Consider the following 26,064-nt stretch of genomic DNA (forward strand, 5'->3'; position numbering starts at 1 on the left):
CGACCAACCCGGAAGTCAGAGGACCTGCTGGTGTAAGGAAGGCACCTGAGGTTGTCTACCTGGCCAGGTGTGTGGAGGGTAAGGGGTGAGAGGGGCAGGAAGCGTGGAGGGCCAGGAATGGGGCGGTGGGGAAAGAGGTTATCAAGCCAGGTGAAATGAGTTGGTGGGATTTGGGAAATATATTTGGGGTGGGGAGTAGAAATAGGGTTGCCACATTTTTCTTACTAGTCCTGCGCCTCTGCTTTTTCTTTTATTTTCTTTTTAAAAAAGAAATTGGTGCCAGATAAGCAGAGTTGAGCAGCCGAGGCTTTTCCTGGCAGGGTAACATGGAGGAGATGTTGCCCCGCTTCCACGTGGTGTGTGGCAGGTTGCTGGTGTCAAAGGCACAGGAGCAAGTAGAACTGAAATGAGGGGAAAGGTGGCAGCCCTCCTAGAGGGAGGAGAGGGAGCCAGCCCCCAGTTCATGTGGGGCATGCCTAAGCTGTTGCAATGTTGTGGTCGTTGTTTCAGCAGGGTTTTTTTCTCTTTGTGGGTCGGGATGGGGCTTCTGCAGTGGGGGGTTGACTTTTGATGGGAGAGAGAGAGGAATAGGAAAAGGGTGGCGGGGGGGGGGGGGAAGAGCTGCAAGCTCTGGACAAGGAAGTAGAAAGGAGGCAGAGGGAACGCATATCAGTTTTTTCACTGGTTGTAAATCAAACACGAAGGCACACTGCGCATGTGTTGCCACGATAGTTTCTCTTGGGTACAATCTTACCCTTCGATGCTAAGGAAATGGCTGGGCCCAGTTGGGAACAGACGCAACTGAAGTCTCAGAACCCAGCTTCTGGAGGAGATCAGTTCTGATCTCGACTAGATTATATGCCAGGAGTGAGCAGGTGGTGGTGGGTCCAATCTGGCACACTTGAAAAAAGGTATCATGGAATTGCAGAGTTGGGAGGGGCCTTGAGGGCTGTCTGGTCCAACCCCCTGCAATGCAATGATTTTTTTTGCCCAACGTGGGGCTTGAACCCACAGCCCTGAGGTTGAGAGCCGCATGCTCCAGTGACTGAGCCATCATGTTGCCAATCCAATAACAAGAAAGGTGTGTGGAATAAATAGTTGCCGTAGCTAAGCCACACGGAGACAAGAGAAATACGTGGCGGTGGTGGTGGAATACCCCCCCCCCCCGGAAGCCAAAAACTAGTTGCCCTTGCCTAAGGTGGAAACAAAATCCCAGCCCCTCATCCACTCTACTTAATCCATCATCTCCCCTTCCAGTATATCAGGAATTTTGTCTCTTGAACCTTCTTTAGTGCCTCTGGGCTTCACTTCTGCCTGTGATGTGTTGCGAGCGCTGGGCTTTATTTGTTTCCCTCCCCTGTTTTTATTTATTTGTTGCTTTTCTGTATCACTTTCTTTTCCAGGGAATTCGAGATAGCTTGCATGGTCCCCACTGATCCCCACAACAACAACCCAGTGAGACAGGTTTGGGCGGGGGGGGGGGGCAGTGACTGGCAGAGAGAAGCAGGGACAAGGTCTTCCCCAGAGAGCATCACATGGCCATTTGGGGATTTGAACCCTGGTGTGCTCAGAGAGAGTTGACAGACTCTCTGCTGCATCATTGCGAAAGATGATTGGCACCTTGGAGCAGAGCACATTGAAAATACTTTAAAAGGCGCACTCGTGAGTCAGGTTGTCTGACAATGCCCGGGAGCGTTCAGTTTTGCGGCCCGTGCAGTTATCACCTTCTCTTGCGCAACTGCAGCAGTTTTGCAGCCTCTAAAGTTTTCCCGGCTCCCTCCCTCTCTCTCTTTGCGTTGGCGAGTTACACAGGTTAATTACATGGTTGCGGGTGAAGCGCTTGACAGCTAGATTTACTTTCAAACATTGCGCTTGGCGAGGAGCCAGAAGCAGTGCAGTGCCTTGTTTACAGACGGGTAATACTTAACCTTTAGCGTTTGTAAGGCTGTGAGCCTTTCTCGGCTCTGAGCCTCCTGCAGGCTGTCCTTTTGCAAAATGTTGGACGTAGAGCAGCAAGTGCCCTTGCTGCTTTTGAGAGCTGCGGTTGCAATCCCACACTCACTTTGTTCCAGGTAGAAATGTATAAAACTGAATTGTAAGCATGCAAACTGGGATGCCTCCAGTTTCACTCTTACCTTGGCTATGAATATCCGAGATCATTTTAAAGCAACTTTCCCTGTTAGAAGGGGATGGTGGGAATTGTAATCCAAAACATCTGAGCTACATGTGGACTATGTTGGCAAAAGCTTCCTCAAGGTAGGCTGCTGTTTTTGCCATTATGTGATAAGAGCAGCCTATCTTACATGGCTGTTCCAAAGATTATTCCAGCGATATATATCTTTTCAGTCAACACATCAAAAAAATTCATGGCAGTCATGGTGTTTTGGTGTGTTCCACATCCCTGTTTCCTTCTCCAACTGAAACCAAAACAGTTCTAAGAAAGGAACTGAAACTGACAGTTCTAAGAAAGGAACAACAACTAAAAGACTCTCCCAATACACCACTGATCTTTGGAACTCACTGCCACAGAGATATAGTGGGGGCAAAAGCATGTTGGCTAAAAAGATGAGACACATCGGGAAACAATATTGAAGTACCGTAGCTCTTGCAAAATCTTCATGTAGACAGAAAAACACCAAGTTAGTGTTAGTGGCAACCATATTGTGAAGTGGAGCAGAGGCACCAAATCACATTTCAATGAACAAAATGAGAAGGGTTCAATAGGAGGCGGTAGCAAAGCTTTCAGGAAGGTGGGTGGCCCCAATTCAATACTGTTATTGTTGAGCTGAGTGCCCCCCCCCCAAGAAATAGCTGAGGGTATTTTAAGAGCATCTGTTGTAGTTAGCTTTGTATCTCAGCTACAAACAGGCCAGTCATAATCTGACTAGGGCCTTGGAGTAAAGGTAAAGGTAAAGGGACCCCTGACCATTAGGTCCAGTCGTGACCGACTCTGGGGTTGCGCGCTCATCTCGCATTATTGGCCGAAGGAGCCGGCGTATAGCTTCCAGGTCATGTGGCCAGCATGACAAAGCCGCTTCTGGCAAACCAGAGCAGCACATGGAAACGCCGTTTACCTTCCCGCTGTAGCGGTTCCTATTTATCTACTTGCACTTTGACGTGCTTTCGAACTGCTAGGTTGGCAGGAGCTAGGACCAAGCAACAGGAGCTCACCCCGTTACAGGGATTCGAACCGCCGACCTTCTGATCAGCAAGCCCTAGGCTCAGTGGTTTAACCACAGCGCCACCTGGGTCCCTAGGGCCTTGGAGACCAGAGTTCAAATCCTGACTAAGCCATGAAGCTCACTGGGTGACTTGGGCCAGTCACTGCCTCTCAGCCTAACCTCCAGGATTGTTGTGAGGTTAAATAATATGAGCAACACTGATAGCAAAATTTATTACCTGCCCTTCACCAGCAGGTCCGAGGGCGGAAAATGCAGTATTAAAAACAGTTAAAGCAAATTGCATTCACAGGAACAAGGGGAGAATCCTATATGCCATCTTTTATGTCCTTGGAGAAAAGGAGCAATATAAATGTAATAAGATTTGTGCTTTTGGGGTGATTACCTAGGACAGGGCAGGGGGTCCATTTAATTGTTTAAAATCCAGCAGCTGGAACCAAAGGAAGTGTCCAGAAATAAAGGATTTTTGTGTGGAGTAGTAATCGCTTGTCATCTGAAACACTACAATGTATTGTTTTTCTGCTGTTTGAATCCAAAACAGCCACCAAGCCTTGGATCTTGTGCATAATACAACCACTAGAATCTTGAAAGCTAAAACAAACAAACAAAAGTTCAGGCACAGGGATATTTCTTTAATAGGCCTTAACCTTGTGTAGGGTTGTGTGTTTTCAAATGGGCATGAGAGCTAGACACAGGTGCCCTTCCAAGCTTCCTCCAAGAAGCTGGCAGACTCTGTTCTTTTCAGTGTAATATCCAGTATCCCAAACAGGACTGTATTTATTGCGTCAGTTTGGGGAGCTGGGAGATGCAATAGGGGCTTGCTCTGTCCACGCCGTGCATGGACCTGGTATTGCAGTATCTCTGAGTGACAGTGTGGCGCAGTGGTTAGAGTGTCGTACTGTGGCCTGCGAAGCCAGGGTTCAAATCCCCCGCTTGGCTGTGAAGCTCACTGAGAGAGACTTTGGGCCAGTCGCTGCATCTCTCAGCCTAGCCTATCTTACAGGGTTGTTGTGGGGATTAAACAGGGAGGGGGATAACCATGGAGCTCCTTGGGTAAATTTTTTGATTTAAATGCAATAAGTAAATAACCCAGGGATGGGGGTGGAGTGGGGTGAGACAACCCCCTCTTCATTGGAGCTGGCATAGCTGCCTGTCCATAGTCAGTGGCAGACCTCGAGGTCCCAAATTCCCACAACACCTCTCACCTTCTGTTCTGCATCATACTAGCGCCACCCGAGGCTCCGCACCCCAGGGTGACCGAAGTGGCCTCTGCCAAAGTGGAGGCAGAAAATCACAACCTTTCTGTGCCTTTCTGCTCATAGCTCTGCACTTTTGGAATGTCCCCTTTCCCACCCAGGGATAAAATGTTTCTTTCTTTCTTTCTTTTTTTACAAATGATTCTTTATTATTTAAAATTACAATTTAACAAACACACACACACACACACACACACACACAAACAAACGCAAAATTACAATTTAACAAACACACACACACACAAACAAACAAACGCAAAAATAAACAATCGTAATGTGAATAAATCATAGCAAATATACATTTCTCCTGTTTCTTTAGCTTTACTTACATACTTCCTGTCCTTCTCATTATACAATGTTTTGCTTCCTTTGTTCCACAGGTTTATATTTTGTGTTGTCTTTTCTTTCCATCTATTTTTTATTCTTGACAAGCTTATCTTTTGCAAACATCATTCTATTTCTGCTAGCAAAGAGTTGTTTGGAAAATACAATTTTAAGTACCTTTTGTATATAACCGATTCTCTTGCTACCTTTTGTGTTGATAAACCTCTTACGGAGTCAGTCAGCTTTGCCAGTTGCAAATATTCCAACATTAGCATTTGCCAATCTGAAATTGTTGGTAGATTTTCGTTTTTCCAGTTTCTTGCCACTAAAATTCTAGCGGCTGTCAATCCATACATTAATAGAGTTCTTATTTCTTTCTTTATCTCTGGTGGTAATATTTCCGGCCTTTTTTTAAGCGTTGTTTTAAATAGTTTTTTTTAATAGTTTTTTTAGTTCCTCATAGAGAGAAGGTTTCTTGGTCTGCCAACGATCTTGCACAGCTTAATTTGAAAATTAAGTAGTAGGGCATCCGCTTTGCATTCAGAGGGGGTCCCTAGGTTGTCCCTCGGTCTCCAGTTAGGGCTGGGAGACATCGTTGCTGAAACCCTGGAGAGGTGCTGCCTGCCAGTGCTGAAATAGATGGGCTAGTGACCTACCAGTGTTCCTGGAGCAATGATGCTGAGGATCAAGGGAATATAGGAGACATATAGGCTTTGTTTTGTCGGTGTTGAGAAACTCTGCATGTACCCAGCGGCACTCTTCCTGCTGTTGTTTCACAGCCCCTTGCCAAACCTGGCATTTAAAAGAAAATATGAGAACATATTTTCAGTTACAATCGCAAAGAGGAGAACACCCTCAGCACCTGATTTTAGTCTTTTCTTTTAAATGTGGGGTTTAGCAATGGGTCGTGAGTGCTCCTGAGTATATACAGAGTTTCCCATCAGCGACAACTCCCCTCCCTGACATCCTGAGACCTTTGGGCTCAAGAACTTATTTATTTATCCTAGATTTGTATTCTTTCCAATGTTTTGGGCAGGCTTGGGAATTATCGCTGCTCCCTTGGAGTTCCCTTCTTGTTTTTCCTCCTGCTTTCCATTCGCACTTTCTAGACGGTCCCTTGCAGGGAGTGGGGATTTAAACACACACACACACACACACACACACACACACACACACAAAACAAACCCGGGTAGGCTGAGACACTGCTGTCATCCATATATGGGCATGCCCCAAACTCGGCCCTCCGATTGGCCGCCAGGCGCCATGCATATGCCTGTCAACAAATGGCTGAGCCTGGCGGATGGTGCGGAGGGGGGGCAGGAGGGAGAGTTGCAATCTGATGGATTAAAGGTCCCTATTGTATTGCAAGGGGGGCATGTAGGGGCCGGTGGAATGAGCCTGCTGGCCCTTTAAGGGAGCAGTAACACACACATACAGAGCAGGGGGGGGGAGCTTTGCTTGCTTGCAAAATCCCAATACTGTATCTCTCCCTGCTTTTCTTTTTTTTCTTTTTACAAACTGATCCTTCCCCCTTTTCTAAGCAGTGTTTGCACACACACAAAAAAAGGGGGGGGGGAGGGAGAAAAGGGAAGAAAAACATCCTTTGCAACCTGTGGATCTGTTTTATTTTATTTCATGCTGGTTTTTCCAGGCCCCAAAGCAGGGATGTAGGTTTCAGCGGAGGCCTTCTCCAGATCACACCCACTCCTGCCACCCCAGGCTTGGGAGTAACAGGTAAGAACCCTGGGAGATTGCGTGCGGTTGTTGCTTTTCCCCGCTCTTGGGGTGCAGATGGCTTCTTAAGCTGAGATCGGAGAGGGACTCTTGGCCTGGCGAGGCTTCCCCGCCCCCCTTTCCCCCAAAATGCATGGCTTTTTCTCTCTCTTCTTTGCAAAGGGGGAAGAGCTGTGTTGTTGGTAGCAGCATTGGCGCTGGGGTGCAAGGGGTGCAGAACTACACCCTGGGCGCCCTGGGCGAGTTAACACCTTTGCGTGGGTGGTGTTGTCGATGCTGGGGTCTCCCACCCACCCCAAACACATCGGGGACTTTTCCTGCAAGGGCATTGTTCCCTTTGTAGACTCCACAAGCGCTTGCTCCCCTCCCTTATTATTATTTTAGTAAAAGGATCAGGGCCCTGGCAGAGCTAGGTCCCAGGAGCCACGGGGGGGGGGGGGGAGAGATGGTACCCAAGTTTGTCTTCATGGTCCCAGACTCCCCAGAGGGTTCTGCACGGGTGGGTGGCCAGGAAAGCGGGTGGCACCTCTCGCACTTGTTGACTCTGGTGGGCTTCCTCTTGCGATCCCCTCGAAGGCAGCGCTCGCTAACCTGGGGTCCTGCTGCCCACCTTTTCCCCACGTGGACGTCCCCAGGATTTGGATGACTTTGCAAGAGGGCAGGCTGCGGGCCCTCAGTGGGGAGAGGCAGATGTAGAAGATAACCTCCATTTGCCTTAAGAAAAGGGGGGGGGTGTCAGTCTGCTATTTCGGCTATCAGTGAGGCAGCACCCTTACGCTTCAGAAGTAGAAGCCAGCCTTGGGCAGACTGCCAGTTTGGCGACACTTGGCAGGTGGGACGGCAACTTGACTGGTGGTTGGGGGCCACCTTGGAAGTGGGGGGTCTGTGTCTACCTGTCTGTAGTTATTTCACATGACTCCATTCATTCCCTACTGAACTGTTGGGTGCAATTGTTCCAAGCAGTGTTAGAAACTCAGATGCATAAGCTAATCACCAACTGGCACCTTAAACCTAAGTTATAGTAGTCACAACAGAATGTCTAGGCACCATTGTTCATTTCATTTATATATACTGATCTATCTATCTACCTTATATATCAAAGCGGTTTCCAAACATTAAAACATCCTAGAACAAAACAAATTCAAGCTTCTAGGAAAATATTTCAGATCCTTCTCTAAGTGACATTTTGCTTCCTCCGTATTTATTTACCTGCTTAATTTATATAGCTGTCCCGTAGCAGAAGAGCTGTGGGAAGCCAGGGTGGTGTACTGGTTAGAGTGTCAGGCTAAGACCTGGGAGATCAGGGTTCAAATCCCCACTCAGGAAGCTACCTTGGAGTCAGTCACAGCCTCTTAGCCTACCTCACAGGGTCGCCGTGGGGATTAAATGGGGTGTGTGTGTGTGTGAACCATGTACCCCTTGGAGAAAAGGGTGGGATGTAAATGCAGTGAATAAGCTCTTCTGCTTACCTGCTCAAGAAAGCCGGAGGGCCCAGCCAGATGGAGATGTCTGTTGCCAACCTGGCAGCCAGAGATCGCCACATGGCCCCATTGGACCCGTGCCAGTTGCAAAACATGCCTGGCACCTGCCTAATTTCTAACACTGATGTTGTTTGGGCTTTGCGCATAATTCACTCTCCCCGCTAAAGCCTATTTCGCAAGGGGTCAAACTGTAGCTATGGGAGATATCCCCAAACAGAAAAGGCTTCTGCATAAGTGGCCAGTGCTCCTTTTCCCCATGTGGGGGAAACGAAATCCATTTGAGAAGTTTGTTATTAACAGTGCGCCTTAACCAATAATGTGCAATATATTAGTAACACTACATTAGCCAAGTGGTTAAAGGGTTAGTCGATGTCCTGGAATACCAGGGTTCAAATCCCCACTTGGCCACGCAGCTCATCGGCTGACCTTGGGCCAGTCATGGCACCTCTCAGCTTAACCTACCTCGCAGGGTTGTGGTGAGGATTTAATACGGAAATAGAGAATTGTATACTCCGCCTTGAGCTCCGTGGAGCGAACCAGGTGTGTGATAAATGCAATGAGTAAACAAATAATCAAGCAACAAGTGGATGCCTAGTGCAAAGGCAATGTTAGAACAACTTGAGAGATGCAATTTTTTTAGCTTTGCCAGTAAAATATGCATGCTAAATGATATTGCTCTCTAAGGTAGGGATAGGGATCCTGTGGATCAGGGGCCAGATGTGGCCCTCCATGCCTCTCTGAACTCTCTGCAGGCAGCATTCCTCAGCGCCTTGCTTTGCACCCCAAGTGTTTCTTGCTTGGCTAAAAAGTTGCCCTTGAACTCTGACCGTTCCTCCTGCTTGCAAGTGGGGGGATGATGATGAAGTGGGGTGTGGGAGCGTCTGCAGAAACTAACTCACTTTACGAAGGTGAAATTTGCATCTGTTGCTCTGCCCCCTTGGGCCCCCTTCCCCGCATCCTCTTTGGACCCTTGGAAGGCCACCGCAAAGGGTGTGCTGCCCTTGGGTGGGAAAAGGTGCCCCTTGCCCTGGATGGTGGGGCAATAGAAAATGCTCTGGTACCAGTTGACTTCTGCAGATTATCTGCATAGGAATGCTTTTTTGGGGGGGGGGCATCCAATGTCCCTGGCGATGGGGGACCCTGGTTGATGGAATGTGGGCGGGAGGGAACTCCTCTGCAAAAACTCTGGAGAAGTCTTGCATCTGCTTGCTTTCCCTGATGTGTCCATTTTCTGTGCACATATAACATTTTGTGTGTGTCGGGAAGCATTCAGCTATGAGATGCCTCCCCCCCAAAAATAATAATAATCCTGCAGTCTGGAATGGTCCAGCTACTTTGAGAAGTAGAATTTTGTTTGTCATATGCAGCTGAGGATGCTTTCCACAAGCCTGGCCTTCCAGGTACCTACCGTGTTTCCCCTTTTTTAAGACACCGTCTTATAACTTTTTTTCCTCAAAAAAACACACGGTGTCTTATTTTCAGGGGATGTCTTATTTTTTTAATTATGTTTTTATGGTACCTCAAGGCCTCCTTGGCCGGGCCGGGCCGAGGGCTCGGGGTGCTGCTGGGTGCTCTGCATGGTGCTGCTGGGTGCTCTGCGCGGCGCTGCAGCAGCAGCAGGTTCCAGGCACCGAGGCGACAGGTCGCTGGCTCTTTGCTCTGCCCAGCGCTGCCGGGCGCTCGGCGCTGCGGAGCGCTCCGCCCTGCAGCCGCCGATTCCAGCGGCGGGGCGGCAGGTCTCCTCAGCCAGGCCAGGAAGAGGCCAGGCCGCTGGCTCGGCGTTCCGCCCGCTACAGGGCGCTCCGAGCACTCGGCCTCCTTGGCCCAGGCCTCCTCAGCTGGGCAAAAAAAGAGAAAGAGGCTTGGCCGCTGGCTCGGTGCTCCGCTCTGCAGCCGCGGCAGGCCGATCCTATGCGGAGCGAACCTTCATCTGCCCGCGCTTCAGCATGCGGGACCCGGGAGACGCTGCAGCGGGGAGAAGAGGCAGCGGTGGCAAAGGGGGAGGGGGAGGAGGCGGTGGAGGGCTCGGTGCTCCGGCTTCGCCTCCTTTCCTCGGTGGTGGTTTCGGAAGAGGGAGCGGGGGAGGGCGAATGCGGCAGGCGCGCAAAAACTAAACTAACTAAAACAACAACAGGGGGATGAAGAGCGTGCGGGGTGGCAGCAGTGGCGGAGGTGGCGATAGCGAGGCTGGCCACCCTCAGGAGCGCTATCCAGGGCTGTCTTAGGTATGGCTTATTTTCGGGGTGTGGCTTATATTTCTCAAATGCTTGAAAATCCTGCTACGTCTTATATTATGACTACGTCTTAAAAAGGGGGAAACACGGTATTACACATACCCAAGGCCTAGGGCAAGGGACCCAGGTGGCGCTGTGGGATAAACCACAGAGTCTAGGGCTTGCTGATCAGAAGGTCGGCAGTTCGAATCCCTGCAACGGGGTGAGCTCCCGTTGCTCGGTCCCAGCTCCTGCCCACCTAGCAGTTCGAAAGCACATCAAAGTGCAAGTAGATAAATAGGGATCGCTCCAGCAGGAAGGTAAACGGCGTTTCCGTGCGCTGCTCTGGTTTGCCAGAAGCAGCTTTGTCATGCTGGCCACATGACCCGGAAGCTGTCTGCGGACAAACGCCGGCTCCCTCGGCCTATAGAGCGAGATGAGCGCCGCAACCCCAGAGTTAGACACGACTGGACCTGATGGTCAGGGGCCCCTTTACCTTTAAGGCCTAGGGCAGGCTTCCTCAACCTCAGCCCTCCAGATGTTTTTGGCCTACAACTCCCATGATCCCTAGCTAGCAGAACCAGTGGTCAGGGATGCTGGGAATTGTAGTCTCAAAACATCTGGAGGGCCGAGGTTGAGGAAGCCTGGCCTAGGGATTTCCAATATTAGCATCCTACTCGGGTGCAATTTTGCCTGCCTGGTTTCTCCTCTGGAATCACTGTTACTCCATAAGTGTGGCCGGTGCCACCAAAAAGCTTAGGAGGAAGGGAAAAGTGATAGATGGTCTTGGAGGAACCTGCAGGCTCCGAGCTGACAGGCCCCTCCTATTCTCAAAGTGCCTTTAGGGACTGCAGAGATCAGTCTTCACCTACCTGGCTCTCCTGAGCAGTGCTGACCGAGCCTCGCAGGAGTTCTCATTCAAAACATACAGAGGGCACCAGGTTGGGGGTAAACATCTCACATGGATAAACATTGTTGCTTTTGACCTCTGTGGCCATTGCACCCATCCCCGTCCTCATGTCAGACCTATTTGCATGAGCAGCAACCACCTCCGTGTGCCAAAAGCTCAGAAGCAAAAGGGATTGAGAATTAAAGTGAATAGGGCTGGTCAATGTATTGATATATTGTCCAAAACCAGTTTGAAGTCCATAACGTAATAATGGTTTCATAGCTTTTGATCTGGCAATATTATCATCACAAATCATGTGTGTTAGGGCTGGGCGATATATCGTCCCAAACCGGTTTCAAGTCCATATCATGATACTGGTTTCATAACTTTTGACCAGGCATTATATTGCGAATCGTGATGTGTTTGTGTGTGCTATGTAAAAATCACAATGTGGGAAAAGCCGTGAAGCCAGCCAAGGCCTCTCCGCAGCTTTGGTACCTCTGGTTGCGGGTGGGATCTGTTCCAGAAATCTGGCCGGATCCTGAGGTTTTCACAACCAGAGGATCGCTTCTGCGCATGTGCGCGCATCAAAACCTGGCAAAATACTTCCGGGTTTGCCGTGCGCGCATCCCGAAGTTTACGTGACCAGAGGGTTTCGTAAACGGAGGTACTTTATCACAATGTTTAGCTGGTGATATATCGAGATGTTGAAAACCAGATCTCAGCCAGCTCTAAATGTGGACATAACAGAGATGGGCAACAGCCATTGCAGCTGCTCCAGAAGCATTCCTGATATTTGCAGGTTGGTTTGCTAGTCTTGTGGGTACCATCCTCCAGATGTTTTGGACTAGAGTTCCCATCACCCTGGACCATTGCCCTGCTCACTGGGACACATCTGGCGTTAGTTGCCCCTGTGCTAGTCTGGCACCACTCTTCTTTTCCTGAAAAAAGCACTTGCAAGTTGGCAAAGAGGAGTGTGGATCCACTTTTCGAATTTGGTTTGTCCCTCCTCTCATAGAATCATTGGAAGAGACCAAGGGCCTTCCAGTCCAACCCCCCTGCCAAGCAGGGAAACACCATCAAAGCATTCCTGACAGATGCCTGTCAAGCCTCCGCTTAAAGACCTCCAAGGAAGGAGACTCCACCACACTCCTTGGCAGCAAATTCCACTGTCTAACAGCTCTTACTGTCAGGAAGTTCTTCCTAATGTTTAGGTGGAATTGTCTTTCTTGTCGTTTGAATCCATTGCTCCGTGTCCGCCTCTCTAGAGCAGCAGAAAACAACCTTTCTGCCTCCTCTATATGGCATCCTTTAATATATTTGAACATGGCTATCATATCACCCCTTCACCTTCTCTTCCCCAGGCTAAACATACCCCCAGCTCACTAAGCTGTTCCTCATAAGGCATTGTTTCCAGGCCTTTTACCATTTTGGTTGCCCTCCTCTGGACACGTTCCAGCTTGTCAGTATCCTTCTTGAACTGTGGTGCCCAGAACTGGACACAGTACTCCAGGTGAGGTCTGACCAGAGCAGAATACAGTGGTACTATTACTTCTTTTGATCTAGATGCTATACTCCTATTGATGCAGCCCAGAATTGCATTGGCTTTTTAGCTGCTGCGTCACACTGTTGACTCATGTCAAGTTTGTGGTCTACCAAGACTCCTAGATCCTTTGCACATGTACTGCTCTCAAGCCAGGTGTCACCCATCCTGTACTTTACATTTCTCCCTGTTAAAATTCATCTTGTTTGCTTGGGCCCAGTTCTCTAATCTGTTAAGGTCATTTTGAAGTGTGATCCTGTCCTCTGGGGTATTAGCCACCCCTCCCAATTTGGTGTCATCTGCAAACTTGCTCAGGATGCCCTCAAGCCCATCATCCAAGTCATTGATAAAGATGTTGAATAAGACTGGGCTCAAGACAGAACCCTGTGGCACCCCACTAGTCACTTCTCTCCAGGATGAAGAGGAGCCATTGATGAGCACCCTTTGGGTTCGGTCAGTCAGCCAGTTACAAATCCACTGCTCTCCTTCAGTTAACTGGGTGAAGAAGAGCAAATTATTTTTTAAAAAAATTAAGACTGGGGTGGGGGCACTCTGCACGAAGCTTTGTACTTTTCTCTTTGCAAATGAATCTGTCACTCCTGACTCTCTGGGCAAGGGGATGATTGTGAGCCTTAATACGAGAACCCAGAGGCCTTTAATCCTGTTTCATGCTTCTGATCGTTCCGGTGTTGGGAGGCAGCCCCAACCCACACGAGGTGGGTGGCCAGGGTGAGCTTGCTCTACGATCCTCGGTTAAAAGCTCCGGCAGGGTTTCGAAGAAAGAAGGAAATAACTAATATGAGCCCGTGTCTGCAACCTTGCATCTCTGGGGCTGGGAGACCCACCCTGCTATCATTGGCAAATTTCCCAGGCGGGCACTGACAACATATTTTTATTTTGATTTGGTTGCTTATTGCATTTCTATCCCATCTTCTCCTCTGGTAAGCTCAAGGTGCCATGCATGGCAGAAGTGCCAATCGTCCCCCAAAGTTTGGGGGAGCCCTGCCCTAGCCCACCGCTTTCTCAAAGCGTTTGTGCGACGCTTGTTGATTTCCGATGCGACTGTTATGGCAGCGAGCTGCTCTGAGCTCAGCATTCATTGTTGGGAAAGTGTAAAGCGAATGTGAAAATTTAAAATGCCCCACCGAAGAAGGCAGGCAGTAACAGGGGGCAACTTTCCTGAAGCACTGAACTGTTGTCCTTGCCTCTGCCGTAGAGCCTCTTTGCCCCATAGCTCCTGCCCAGACAGCTGCCCCTTCAGCTGCCTCCTCCTCCTCCCCACCCAGCCAGCCCCATCTGTGCCCCAGCGGCTGCCTCTGTCCTGCCCTTTACAACACTGTAATAGGATCCGTAATCTTGTCAAGCTCCCCTTCTTCCCTTGTAAGCCTCGAGTAAATTATGCAGCAGGAGGCCCACGCAGAACCTCAGCTGGCCAGCCAGAGAGCAGGCTCTCAGGGGCCTGCGTTGCCCACAGCTGGTCAGACTGTGGGGTGCGGGTGGGGAAGCAGGTGAGGAAGCTAGGGGCAAAGGTGGGGGGGGGCTCAGGGAGTCGCTGGTGTATGAACACAGTGGTTGGAGGGGCTCTGAGAGAACGATGCAGGGCTCCGGTGCCTCCCCCCCCAAACGCTTCTACAACTGCTTCCAGTGCGTCGCCTTTCTTTGCTTCAATCATGAGATCCAGAGACCTGAAACCAAAACGTTGATTTTCAATTTGACGGGGTGAGGGAATGGGCCCCCACAGAACGGGGACTTTTCCGCAGTGGCTCCCCACTTGTGGGATGCTCACCTGGTACCTTCATTATGCACCTTTAGACACCAGTCGAAAAGGTTCCTCTTCAACCCGGCCTTTGGCTGGTTGAGATCCGATGCCCTTTCATAATGTGTCGTGGAAGGGGGATGGGTTATTGGTTTGTTTCTGTTTGTATTTGTATTTCGTATGCTGTGTTTTTTTATATTGCAATTTTATGTCACGAACTGCCCCGAGATCTACGGGTATAGGGCGGTATGCAAATATGATAAATAACAAAATAATAATATTAATAATAATGACCTTTGAGAAATCACCATTTCTAGTGTCACACCCCGTTCTGTGATGGATCTAGGTAGGTAGGTAGGTAGGTAGGTATACTATGGGCCTGAAATACGATGCGTGATTAAAATAACAGTAGGAGGGGGCTCGAGGGGGGGGAAGGGGTGAGACGGAGGGAAACCCAACTACAAAATGGATCACCTTTGGATGGTCACCTCTCATGGGTATCCCTAGTGGCAGGAGGGGGCCTGTGGGGGGGCACGAAGAAGGTGGAAATTGTTGGATAATCTGATTAAAGAGTAAGAATTGAATTTAAGAGTAAGAAACCCGCTATGATTAATATCAGGAAACTATGAAAACCAGGAAGAAGGGATCTGAGGAAGCCACTAAAATAATATTTAACAAAGTAAGAGATTGGAAAATGAGATATTTCAACTGCTTGTTTGTTTTTCCTTTTTGTGTTTTATCTTTTTTTTCCTTTTCCTTTTCCTTTTTTTTTAGAATTTAATGGGATTATATATAAATAGTTGGGGGACTCCAACCCGTATCTCTCCTTATCATCCTAGGGCCTCTTGGTGGCAGGGGGAGGCTCTGGGGGAAGGGAGGGGGGGTGAGGACAAACCCATCTATAAAATGGACTACATTTGACTCTCATCGTCCATGGGATTTCCTTGTGGCAGAAGGTGTCTGGTGGAGGGAGGGAGAGAATGTGGAGGGATATGTTCTGTATGTTTTTGTTTTTTGTGTTATTATATAAAATCAATAAAAATTATTTAAAAAATAAAATAAAATAACAGTAGAATAATAATAGAATTGCAGAGTTGGAAGGGACCTGAGGATCATCTAGTCCAACCCCTGCAATGCAGGCATATGCAGCTATCCTACACAGGGATAGAAATTGCACCCTTGGCATTAGCAGCACCTAACCAATTGAGCTATCCAGGCATGGTGCATTCTTATTACTGTGTCCCACAATTTGGTACTAGGTAAGGAATGCAGCGTGTGGCTAATGTGTGGCTCCTGACATACTACTAAAGGTTGCTCTCTTGCTTTCACACCACAAGGGCTAGAAACCTGATGGTGCCTTTTCAAAACCGGAAAGCTTAATTCCTCTCCCGCCTGCCAGCTCATGACATCCTTGCGCGGAAAGGAAGCCCTGTTGCGCCAATCCTGACCTGTTGCGATTTCAAGGCGGCTGATGTCTCTTCCTCTTTTCTTTTCCTCTCCTCCAGGCACCTCCGAGGCCCCACGAGCTGCCCATCCATGAGCTAGGGGAAAGGAAGGGCTGCCTTCCCCCCTGCCCCCTTGCCATGAGACAGTGATGGATCAGAACACCTTCTCCCACATCCAGCTATGGTGCCCGCGGCCTTTCGGCACCTACTCCCAGAACAAGCAGTGCCCTGGAGGCCAGGTGAAAAAGACCTTTGGGGACTTTGCCTGCAAAGCCAAGGAAGAAGAAGGCGGCGGCGGTGAGGCCTGCTCCGAAAACACTCCCCCTGCCCCGCCGCCTCCACCCCCGCCGCCCCCCACAGTCTCCCCCAACCCCACCCAGGTGGAGGAGGGGCGGGTGCTCTTGGACACGTGGTACGTGATCAAACCGGGAAACACCAAGGAGAAGGTTGCCTTTTTTGTGGCCCATCAGTGTAGCAGCGGCAGCCGAGCCAGCGCCATGAAGGTCAAGGGCAACTGGGGGAGTGACAGCTCCAAGGCCAAGCGGCGGCGGAGGTCCCACGACCCCGGCAAGAGCAAGGCCTGTCCGGTCAAGGCGAAGGACGCCGGCAGCAGCAGCAGCAAGGAAGCCGAGGATGTGTGCCTTTGCCCGGAGTCCCATGCCGAGCCGGCGGCCGGAGACTCCACTGACCTGCTCTCGGTGGCTGAGATGGTGGCCTTGGTGGAGCAGCGCACTGCCCTGGCGTTGCAGAACTACCCCAGGCCGAGCGTGCCGGCCGCGCCGCCGTCCCCCATGGTCTTTGTGTCAGCAGAGCAGGAGGGCGAGGAGAAGAGGGCACCTTCTCCGGGAGGCGGCTCGGACTGGAGCCGGGTGGCGGAGGCCGTGGCCCACTTTGAGTCGCAGCAGCAGCGGGAGCGGAGCGTCCTGCGCCCCAACGGCCTGTGCCGGGAGTCTCCCGAATGCGTGGCCAACTCCCAGCACAGCCCCGGCGAGGTGCGCATCGCCTTCCGCATCTCCAGCAGCCGCGACCCCCGCTCGCCCACAGAGGGCAGCCAGGGTGCCCGCCCCAACTGCATGTTCATGAGCTGCGGAGGGTCGCCCACAGGCAGCGCCGCCCGCGCCAAGGACAAGATCACGTGCGACCTCTACCAGCTCATCAGCCCCTCGCGGGACACGCTCCCCAACAATGTGGACTTCCTGCTGGCCAACGCCTCCCCCAAAGGGCCGGACGGGGTCACCAGCGAGCCCCCGGATGTGGAGATGACCTGCCGGGACAGCCCCAGCGGCTCTGGCAAGCTGGACGCCATTGCGGAGGGCGGCCGGGGAGGCGGGGAGAAGGCGGGAGGCCCCACCGCATCGGTGGCTCGCGACTGCGTCTCCGGCTTCCATGTCGACGTGGTGGTCACCGGGGTGGTGGACCAGTGCGTCTTCTTCGGCAAAGACAGCACCAAGAATATGAAGGAGGAGACGGTCTGCCTGACGGTGGGCTCGCCCACGCAAGAGGGGCTGTGCTCGTCGTGCGATGACCCGCCGCCGGGGCAGCTCTTCTTCCTGCACGCCCAGGTGCCTCGGCAGGAGGATGGCAGGGACATGGACGGCGCTTTTCTGGACCCTGCCAGCGGCGGCGAGGGCGGCCTGGAGAGAGCCGACGGGTCCGGCCTGGAGCCGACGTCCTCGGACACCTCGCTCTGCCGCCTCTACCGCCATGTCTCGCACGACTTCCTTGAGATCCGCTTCAAGATCCAGCGGCTGCTGGAGCCGCGGCAGTACATGCTGCTCCTCCCGGACCATATCATGGTGAAGATCTTCAGCTACTTGCCGACGCAGTCGCTGGCCGCCTTAAAGTGCTCCTGCCACTACTTCAAGTACATCATCGAGGCGTTTGGCGTGCAGGCCACGGACTCGCGCTGGACCCGGGACCCCCTGTACCGCGACGACCCCTGCAAGCAGTGCAAGAAGCACTACGAGAAAGGGGACGTCTCCCTGTGCCGCTGGCACCCCAAGCCCTACCATCACGACCTGCCTTACGGACGCTCCTACTGGATGTGCTGCCGGCGGACGGACAAGGACACGCCCGGCTGCCGGGTGGGACTGCACGACAATAACTGGGTGCAGCCTTGCGACATGCTGAGGGAGAGGGGGGCCCGCAGGGAGGATGGGAGGTGAGGGGCAGAGCCCGGCGGGGACGGGGGGCGGCGAAGAAGATAGAGCGCCTCCCCCTCTTCTCCGCTCTCCTCGGGTGTGCAAGAGGGTGTGGTGTGATTGTGTTTCACAGGATTTTTGTTGTGTTGAGGCTCCCCCCCCCAAAAAAAACAAAGTTGCATTTGGTTGCATTTTCCCGTTTGGGTTTGATTTCTTGCCTGCCCAGTTATAGAAGGGGAGGGGGGAGGGAGAGACAAAAAGCCAGCGTATGGAAAAGTAGAAAATTAAATCTACGTCTAAGGAGGCACAGGGCCCCTCGAAACGAAAAGGGAAATCCTGGGTGGCGGGTATTAAAATGAGCACCAGTCTTCTCTTCCAGCCATTGCAGCTCATCTCCAGGTTTAAGGGAGGGGAAGGGCTAACCTGCAGACCTCCAGGCATTGTCCGACTCCCAACTCCCATCATGCCCTTGGCCCTCTCTGGAGGGCAGCAAGTTTCTGGTCACTGGTGTAGGGAGATGATGTAACAAATTCTCGAGTTGTGTCTGTTCCTGCCCCACCCCCGTTTTTGAAAAATAGGATCTTACCTGAGCTTCCAGACTTCCATTTGCGGATATTTGCTCTGTTGACGTCATGTCGCTGGTGGTACCCATGCGAGGCTCGCAAAACCATTTGTGTCCATCCTTTTGTCAATCGAGGATGCAGCCTCACGGCTGACTGTAAAATCCAGAGGCAAAATGTGCTGTGGTTTCCTGGTGGCATACCTGCACTGTCCTTTTTAAAAACCAGCTTCTCAAACCCTTTAGGGCAGCAGAGGGATGTCCTCTGTGCCCTTGCAAGAACTAATTCCTAGGGAGGGTATTCTGAGGCTGCCCAGAGAGCCCAAATCGGTACTGTTTCCCCATTGCTACGGGAAAACTCTGTTTGTATCTTTAAGGCATGCTCCCCCAACCTAGTACCCGTCGGACATTTTGGACTACAACTCCCATCAGCCGCCGCTGTAGTCCAAAAACAGCTGGAGGGGACCCCTTTTGGAGGAAGACTGCTTTTAAGACACAGCTGTTTCCTTACAATGAATAAACCTTGGCTTCCCTGCTCAGTTGCAGTCTGGGCCCTTTGCTCCTCAAGTCCAGGCATTGGTAAACTTCGGCTCTCCAGATGTTTTGGACTACAATTCCCATCATCCCTGACCACTGGTCCTGTTAGCTAGGGATCATGGGAGTTGTAGGCCAAAACATCTGGAGGGCCAAAGTTTGCCTATGCCTGCTCAAGTTGATGTTAAGAGCAAACAGGACCCTGCTTCCCTGTTTTGAGTGTCAATTTAGGCCAGTGTTTCCCAACCATCTTAGGTTTTGGGACTACAGCTCCCATCATCCCTAGCCAGCAGGACCCAGTGGTCAAGGGTGATGGGAATTGTAGTTCCCACACAGGTCGGAGACCCAAAGCTGTTTTGGGAAACACTGATTTAGACCTCTTGACTTTGGCTGCGGTTCTCCCCCTCCTGCCTGCCGAACCTCCTACAGCCGAACCACCTCTCCTGGGTCTGCCTGTGCCCTTTGCAAACCTGTTGTATTGCAAGGGGAACCTTGTGCCTCTGCTCCTTTAGAAAGAGACCCTCCTTTATCCCCAAATCCCTGCCATTTTGAAACCCTTTCAGACACACTGTGCTCTGGGATCGCATGCAACCCTTCCGGACCCCACAAATCAGACCTCTGTTCTGGTACCTGGCTGCTTGCTCTGTTTGCCACGGGACCTAGGGGGAAGTTGGGAGAACAGCCACAAAATAATCCCGATCCCTTTTTACGAGTTGGAGAGGAATGAAATCGCATCGTTCTAGGAAGAGGGCAAAGGGAGTCTCTGCCAGAAAACCCTCTGCACCCATGTTTGAACCAATCTGAGGGTTCCCTTCACACACACCCCAAAAAAGCCAGGGAACCACTTTAAAAAATGGAGTTACCTTTGTGGCACAGAGGGGGTTCCCAATCCCAGACACCTGCTTGTGAGCTGCAAAAAAACAAAACAGTTGGCACCGAGGAATTTGTTTTAACTGGAATTTCCAACGCAAGATTTGCTAGCGCTAGGGAAAAATGTATAAAGTCTGCCCGCTGAATTGCACTAGCAAGCAAGGGAGCGGTATGTTGCACACGGCATCCTACTGGTTTCCTACCTCCTCCCCAAAGTCACTCGCAAATTGGTTTGCCTAACAGTCTAGCCTAGCAGTGGGGAGGGAAGACAGAACAGGAAGGGCACCACCCCTTGCTCCTGTGGTTTATGTTTGCCTGCAATCCGCTGCATGTCCGATGGCCCCACGGCAGGGTGCTTCCCCCCCCCAAAAAAAAATCAGGAGAGGGTTTCATCGCCCAGACATATCACCTCCGTCTGCCTTTGATGCTCAGTGCATCGTCTTAGGGCTACAAACTCTCATGTTGTCTTAAGGGCTCTGTTCATGACGTCTGGGGCTCCATTGGGTTAGGGGGGGCCTTGTTCTCTGCCAGGGCCCTGGCCAGGTAGGTCAGACCCCCTTCCCTACCAAAGAGAGGGCTACCACCTGACTCTTTACGTGGCCCCATCTTCACCTCCTCCCCAGCCACCATAATGGGGTGGAGCAGAAAACAGAAGACTGCCTGGTCCTCTTTTGAAAGTCTCAGCTGGGCTGTTGGCTCCTGTAAATTTCCCCCAGACTGTCCTCTTCCCAGATTCCATACAGGGCAGTTCTTGCTGCTTTTAACATTTTCACAGGGGAGGCAGTTGCAAGAGCCATCGCTTGTCCCCGGCAGAAGGGAGAAGGTGCAGCTATGAAAATTCTCCTGCGCAGCTCCGCCGCTTTATGGATTTTGTGTCAACCTGGAATCCAAGCAAGCGCTTCTCTGCCCTCCCTAGAGCCATCCATCCTTAAGGGGGGGGGACTCTAAAGAGCCGTTATTCCGCATGCTGTCTTTTAAGAGTGTCACTTCCCCCCACCCTCCAAATATGCGCACACACACACACACACACACACACACACCCTAACCCAAAAATACACCTGCCCCAAATTTTGGGTGGTTTTTAGCCATCTATCTCATCCTCCCCCCCCCCCAAAAAAAAAACCCTTGCTCATTTCTCTCCTCCCTACCAGAACTCTGGGCTCTGTCTGCAGTCTTCCCCAACCTCACACTTCAGTCGAAAAGTCTGCCACCCGCACTGCTCCGCTGGCGAAGTGGAGTGCCTTCCTCATCTCCTCCAGTCCTGTTCACACTGATATTTATATGCTTGTTTGTCTCTGTACATGTGTGACATTTTCAAAAAATGACTGTTGAGTGGAGGGGGAAAAAATTAAACAGGAAAAAAGAGAAAAGAAATAAGGCTTGATTTCTGAAGGTGGTTCTGCGCTCATTTTTATTTGCTGACCAAGAGGTTCATAAGCGAGTCGTTTGGGCTTTCTTTGCACAAACTGTAGTTAAATTGCAAAGCCCGACAAGGACTGAGCATGCTCAGGAGCGGTGGAATGTTGAGCGTTGGTTGAAAAGGAAAAATGGAGAATGAGGGGCAGGGAGGGGCAGAACGAAGTGGGCTGCTTTCATTACACCCATTGTACAGATGGGATAATAGAGGCGGAGGGGGTCATGGCTCACCTACGACTACATAGTGAGTTTGCAGCAGATAAGAGAATAAAATTGGGACCTGATTAATAGTTGAGCCTCTCTTGCCACCATACTAGAACAGCTCTTTAAAGCCCCAAAGATTTTTATTTCCTCTGCAACTGGTTTCACCTGGTGTCCCTAGCACAAGGAATGAAAGGAAAACTAGGTAGTCCTTTTACCTAGCACAGTAGCTAAAATTAATATCTTACTAGCTTTCTCCCTGGAAAAGACCCTGATGTTGGGAAAGATTGAGGGCACAGGAGAAGGGGACGACAGAGGACGAGATGGCTGGACAATGCTCTCGAAGCTACGAACATGAGTTTGACCAAACTGCGGGAGACAGTGGAAGACAGGAGTGCCTGGCGTGCTATGGTCCATGGGGTCACGAAGAGTCGGACACTACTAAACGACTAAACAACAACAACAGCTTTCTTTTTCTTCCTCTTCTCCGCCTCCCACCTCTTGTTTCATGATCACATAGCTCAGTTGGTTAGAGCATGGTGCTAATAACACCAAGGTTTCAGGTTCGATCCCCGTGGCGGACAACTGCGTATTCCTGCATTGCAGTGGGTTAGGCTAGATGATCCTTGGGGTCCCTTCCAACTTTGCAGTTCTATGATGCCAAGATCTAACGAGGGAGGCAGAGATGAGAACTGAAACTCAGGAGCATTGCTGCCTAGTAGACATCGATAGCCTTATCCCCTTCCATCAATTTGCCCAGTCCTCCTTTAAAGACATCCAGGTTGATTGCTGCCTCCTGCAGCAGCGAGTTCCACAGTTCAACAACACGCTGCATTAAGACATCCTTTCTGTGCGAAGAAGGAACAGCTGGCAGCTGTCTTCACAGAGGTGTAGGGCCAGCCGCTATGTGTTTCCCCTCCAGAGGAGACTGCATTTGAATGCCTGCTAGCAACTTTCGGCCTTCATCTTAAAACTTAACAGGTATAGCAGGCATGGATGCCTTGACAAACACCAACCACCTTGTCTATCCCTGCCCACTCCCATGTTTTGAACATGTAGCCTGGTGGACAGGTCTGGGTGACTCAAAACCTTGCACCCTTGTTTTTTGGACGTTTTGGTCAGCTTAACAAAGGCATTGCCCAATGATGGACAACTTTGGCATTTTCCTTTTGGGCAAACATGGCCACCTTTACGATTCTCTTAGGTAAAACACAGCGCTCCTAATACAAGCAGCGTTTTTTACAAAGCAACCGCAGCCAAATGGAATTGTTCCGAGCAGCTCAGGCAAAACGGGTGTTAAAAGATGTTTTTGGGGTGATGCCAGGGGAGGGTTCTGTTATGTATTAAGTTAACTGCAGTACTCCTCCTGGCCACCGTGGCTGCAGTTCTCACTCAGGTCCATAATGGGTGTTATGTATTAAGTTAGGGTTGCAGTTCTTGCCCTGCCCACTGTGGCTGCAGTTCTCACTCAGGTCCACAACATGCAAATGAAGGATTGAGAGTGCTGTTCACGCGTTTTCAGAAGTGTTCGATGGGACCTTGGGACAATATGTGGGGTCGCCCATATCGTTTAGCCTCGACCCATTAGTTGTGCCCATCAGGATCAAGCCACGACGCGTACCATTCGCTCTTAAGCCGAAGGTCGACGAACAATTGGACAAGCTGGTTGCACAAGGGGTCCTGGAGCCCGTAGAGAAGGCTAAGTGGGAGACTCCCATCGTAACGCCCATCAAGCCTGACGGGTCGGTACGTATCTGTGCGGACTATAAGTGCACGATTAACAAGGCACTTCAACAGCATGCGTACCCCGTCCCTGTCGTTCATCACTTGTTGCACTCGCTGGGGGGGGGCAAGGTTTTTTTGCAAAACTCGACCTGGCTCAAGCATACCAACAACTGCCAGTAGATGATGCCACGGCTGAGGCACAGACAATCGTCGCACACCGTGGGGCTTTCTGTTGTCGTCAGTTGCAGTTCGGAGTCAGCATAGCACCGGGAATTTTCCAGAGTTTGATGGAGCGGCTCCTACAGGGTCTGCCTGGCGTCGTTCCCTATTTCAATGACGTGCTCGTCTCGGCGGAGACAATGCAACAGCTTTTTGATCGTCTTAGAGCTGTCCTGACCAGGTTCCAGGAAGCAGGCCTCAAGGTAAAACGAGAGAAATGCCAGATCGCTGTACCACAGGTCGAGTTCCTGGGGTACCTGGTTGACGGCTCCGGCATCCATCCCACAACAACGAAAGTCAAGGCCATCCAGCAGGCTCCCGTACCAAAGAACAAAAAGGACCTTCGGGCTTTCCTAGGCCTTTTGAACTTTTACAACATGTTCCTGCCACATAAGGCGACCGTCGCTCCATCGACTTCTGGACAAAACAGCATCATGGAGGTGGGGCCGCCAGGAGGCTGCGGCATTTGCTGCTGTGAAGAGCCTGTTAACATCACAAAGGATTCCCTCTCCATTAAGAGATGGCAGGGTCATGTAAAAAAGGGGAAGCTTTTAAATGCACTGGTCTGAGAATTCATTTTCATCATTAACAAAACCAAACAGCACACAATTTTCTAGACCTTACGGCTTCAAATATAATGCAACTTGATGGGCAGTGCTGTTAAAAAGTCCATAAAGCAGAGAGGGTGGCTGAATTTGGGCCTAACTAGGCTTGATGTGGGGATGTGAGTGGCGCTGTGGGTTAAACCACAGAGCCTAGGGCTTGCCAATCAGAAGGTCGGCGGTTCGAATCCGAATGGGGTGAGCTCCCGTTGCTTGGTCCCAGCTCCTGCCAACCTAGCAGTTTGAAAGCATGTCAAAGTGCAAGTAGATAAATAAGTACTGCTCCGGCGGGAAGGTAAACGGCATTTCCGTGCGCTGCTCTGGTTCACCAGAAGCGGCTTAGTCATGCTGGTCACATGACCCAGAAGCTGTACGCTGGCTCCCTCGGCCAATAATGGGAGATGAGGGCTGCAACTCCAGAGTCATCCATGACTGGACCTAATGGTCAGGGTTCCCTTTACCCTTTACCTTTTAGGCAATATGTGAGATGGATCTCTGAATTGTTTACAAATGAAAATATCAAATATCTGTGTGGTTCAGTTGTGGTTTTTCTGAAGGTTTTCTGGATCACAGCAGATGTGGAGGAGAAATTCAACTAACTCTTTCTGTATAATTATTGTATTTGTTTAAAAACCAACATAATATTGGGTTTTTTCTTTTTTTAAAAAAAAATTAACTCTTTCCTCTCCTGCCTGCTGTCAGAGGAAAAACCCACTTCTGAAGGCAATCTTTGCATTGGGAGTAAATCCCCACATTTGTGCCAGTTGAGTGGGGGGGAATTCCCCCACCCCCTGCACAAACAAACACTTGGGTCTTCCTCAGGACGCAGCAGAGGAGATAATAGGTAAAATTATCTAGGTATAATATAAAAGAATGTAGCATAAACACCGACAACTGGGAAACACTGGCCTGCGAGTGCTTCAGTTGGAGAACAGCCTTTACCAAAGGTGTAATGGGCTTTTAAGACACTCGAACTCAGGACGAAAGGGAGAAACATGCTAAGAGGAAGGCACGCTTGGCAAGTCCACACCGTGATCAACCCCCACCTGGGAACCAATGTCCTCACTGTGGAAGGACGTGTAGGTCCAGAATTGGCCTCCACAGTCACTTACGGACTCATCGCTAAAACCATGTTTATGGAAGACAATCTTACTCGGCTACGAGTGATCGCCAAAGAATAGGTAACCCCCTACCACTGTTGCTGAAAGCCCAATAATCCCCCTCCCTAGCTGATGATATTAGCATTTCTTTATATAAAAAAAACACCTCAACTTAGTTAAATGTATTACGCACATTTAACATTGAGTCCAGCTTGGGCCTCATTTGCCCATCCTCTTGCAACATGAACCTCAGACTTTTTGGATGGGAGGGGAGGTTTAATTATTGCCAAGTGCTGTTGCACCGTTCCTGGCGACAAAGGGGGTAGGGATGGTGCAGAACGTGCAACTGTGCACAAACTTTGTTGCATTACTCATCTTTGGAACGAGATCAGATTTATTTGTTTTTGTAAGCACTGGGCAGTCTCTGGCTCAGACAATCCCATTGGTCCTCCTGCCAGCAAGCCCACCGTTGAGAGAGATGGGACGAAGCCAAGCCCATCCTGGCCGCCCCCTCAGCACAGCCTCCCCTGCTGCAGAATGCTGGCCTTTTACATAACCACATTTATGCTTTGTGATTATCTCTTTAGCCTTGGCAGGCGCCCAGCTAGTGCATCCGAGAGCCTCCTCCTTTCTGCCCATTTGGAACACAGCATACCTTGAGTATCTCATCTCCCGGGGATCAGCTGAAAACACATCTCCCCTGAGGCCTCCGGCATTCCGGCCCAACGTTAAGTTCTTTTGGGACAGGAGCCAAAGAGACAGAGGTTCTTTCTGCAGCAGAACCTGATGGATTGTCGGAGCTAAGCATCATCACGCTCTGCGCTTTGCAAAAATAAGCACATGCGAGTCTGTTCCAAAGAATGAGTAAGGCAATCGA

At 50.6% G+C, this 26,064-nt stretch overlaps 1 protein-coding gene across 4 annotated transcripts; it reads left to right on the forward strand.

Moving 5' to 3' along the window:
• On the forward strand, nt 1-21,033 carry FBXO46 (F-box protein 46). 4 transcript variants are annotated; one of them, XM_035119091.2, is made up of 3 exons: nt 1-67; nt 6,411-6,493; nt 15,881-21,033. In XM_035119091.2, the coding sequence occupies exon 3, from the start codon at nt 15,970-15,972 to the stop codon at nt 17,983-17,985; it is 2,016 nt and encodes a 671-aa protein (XP_034974982.2). In that variant the 5' UTR covers nt 1-67; nt 6,411-6,493; nt 15,881-15,969; the 3' UTR covers nt 17,986-21,033. The 4 variants fall into 4 exon arrangements, with proteins under 4 accessions (XP_034974982.2, XP_034974985.2, XP_060131542.1 ...); XM_060275559.1 differs by having other exon boundaries at nt 10-78; XM_035119094.2 differs by lacking the exon at nt 6,411-6,493 and having other exon boundaries at nt 6-67.
• Nucleotides 21,034-26,064: the final 5,031 nt, after the last annotated feature.

The sequence above is a fragment of the Zootoca vivipara genome, chromosome 6, assembly GCF_963506605.1.
Source record: "Zootoca vivipara chromosome 6, rZooViv1.1, whole genome shotgun sequence".
Taxonomy (NCBI): Eukaryota; Metazoa; Chordata; class Lepidosauria; order Squamata; family Lacertidae; genus Zootoca; species Zootoca vivipara.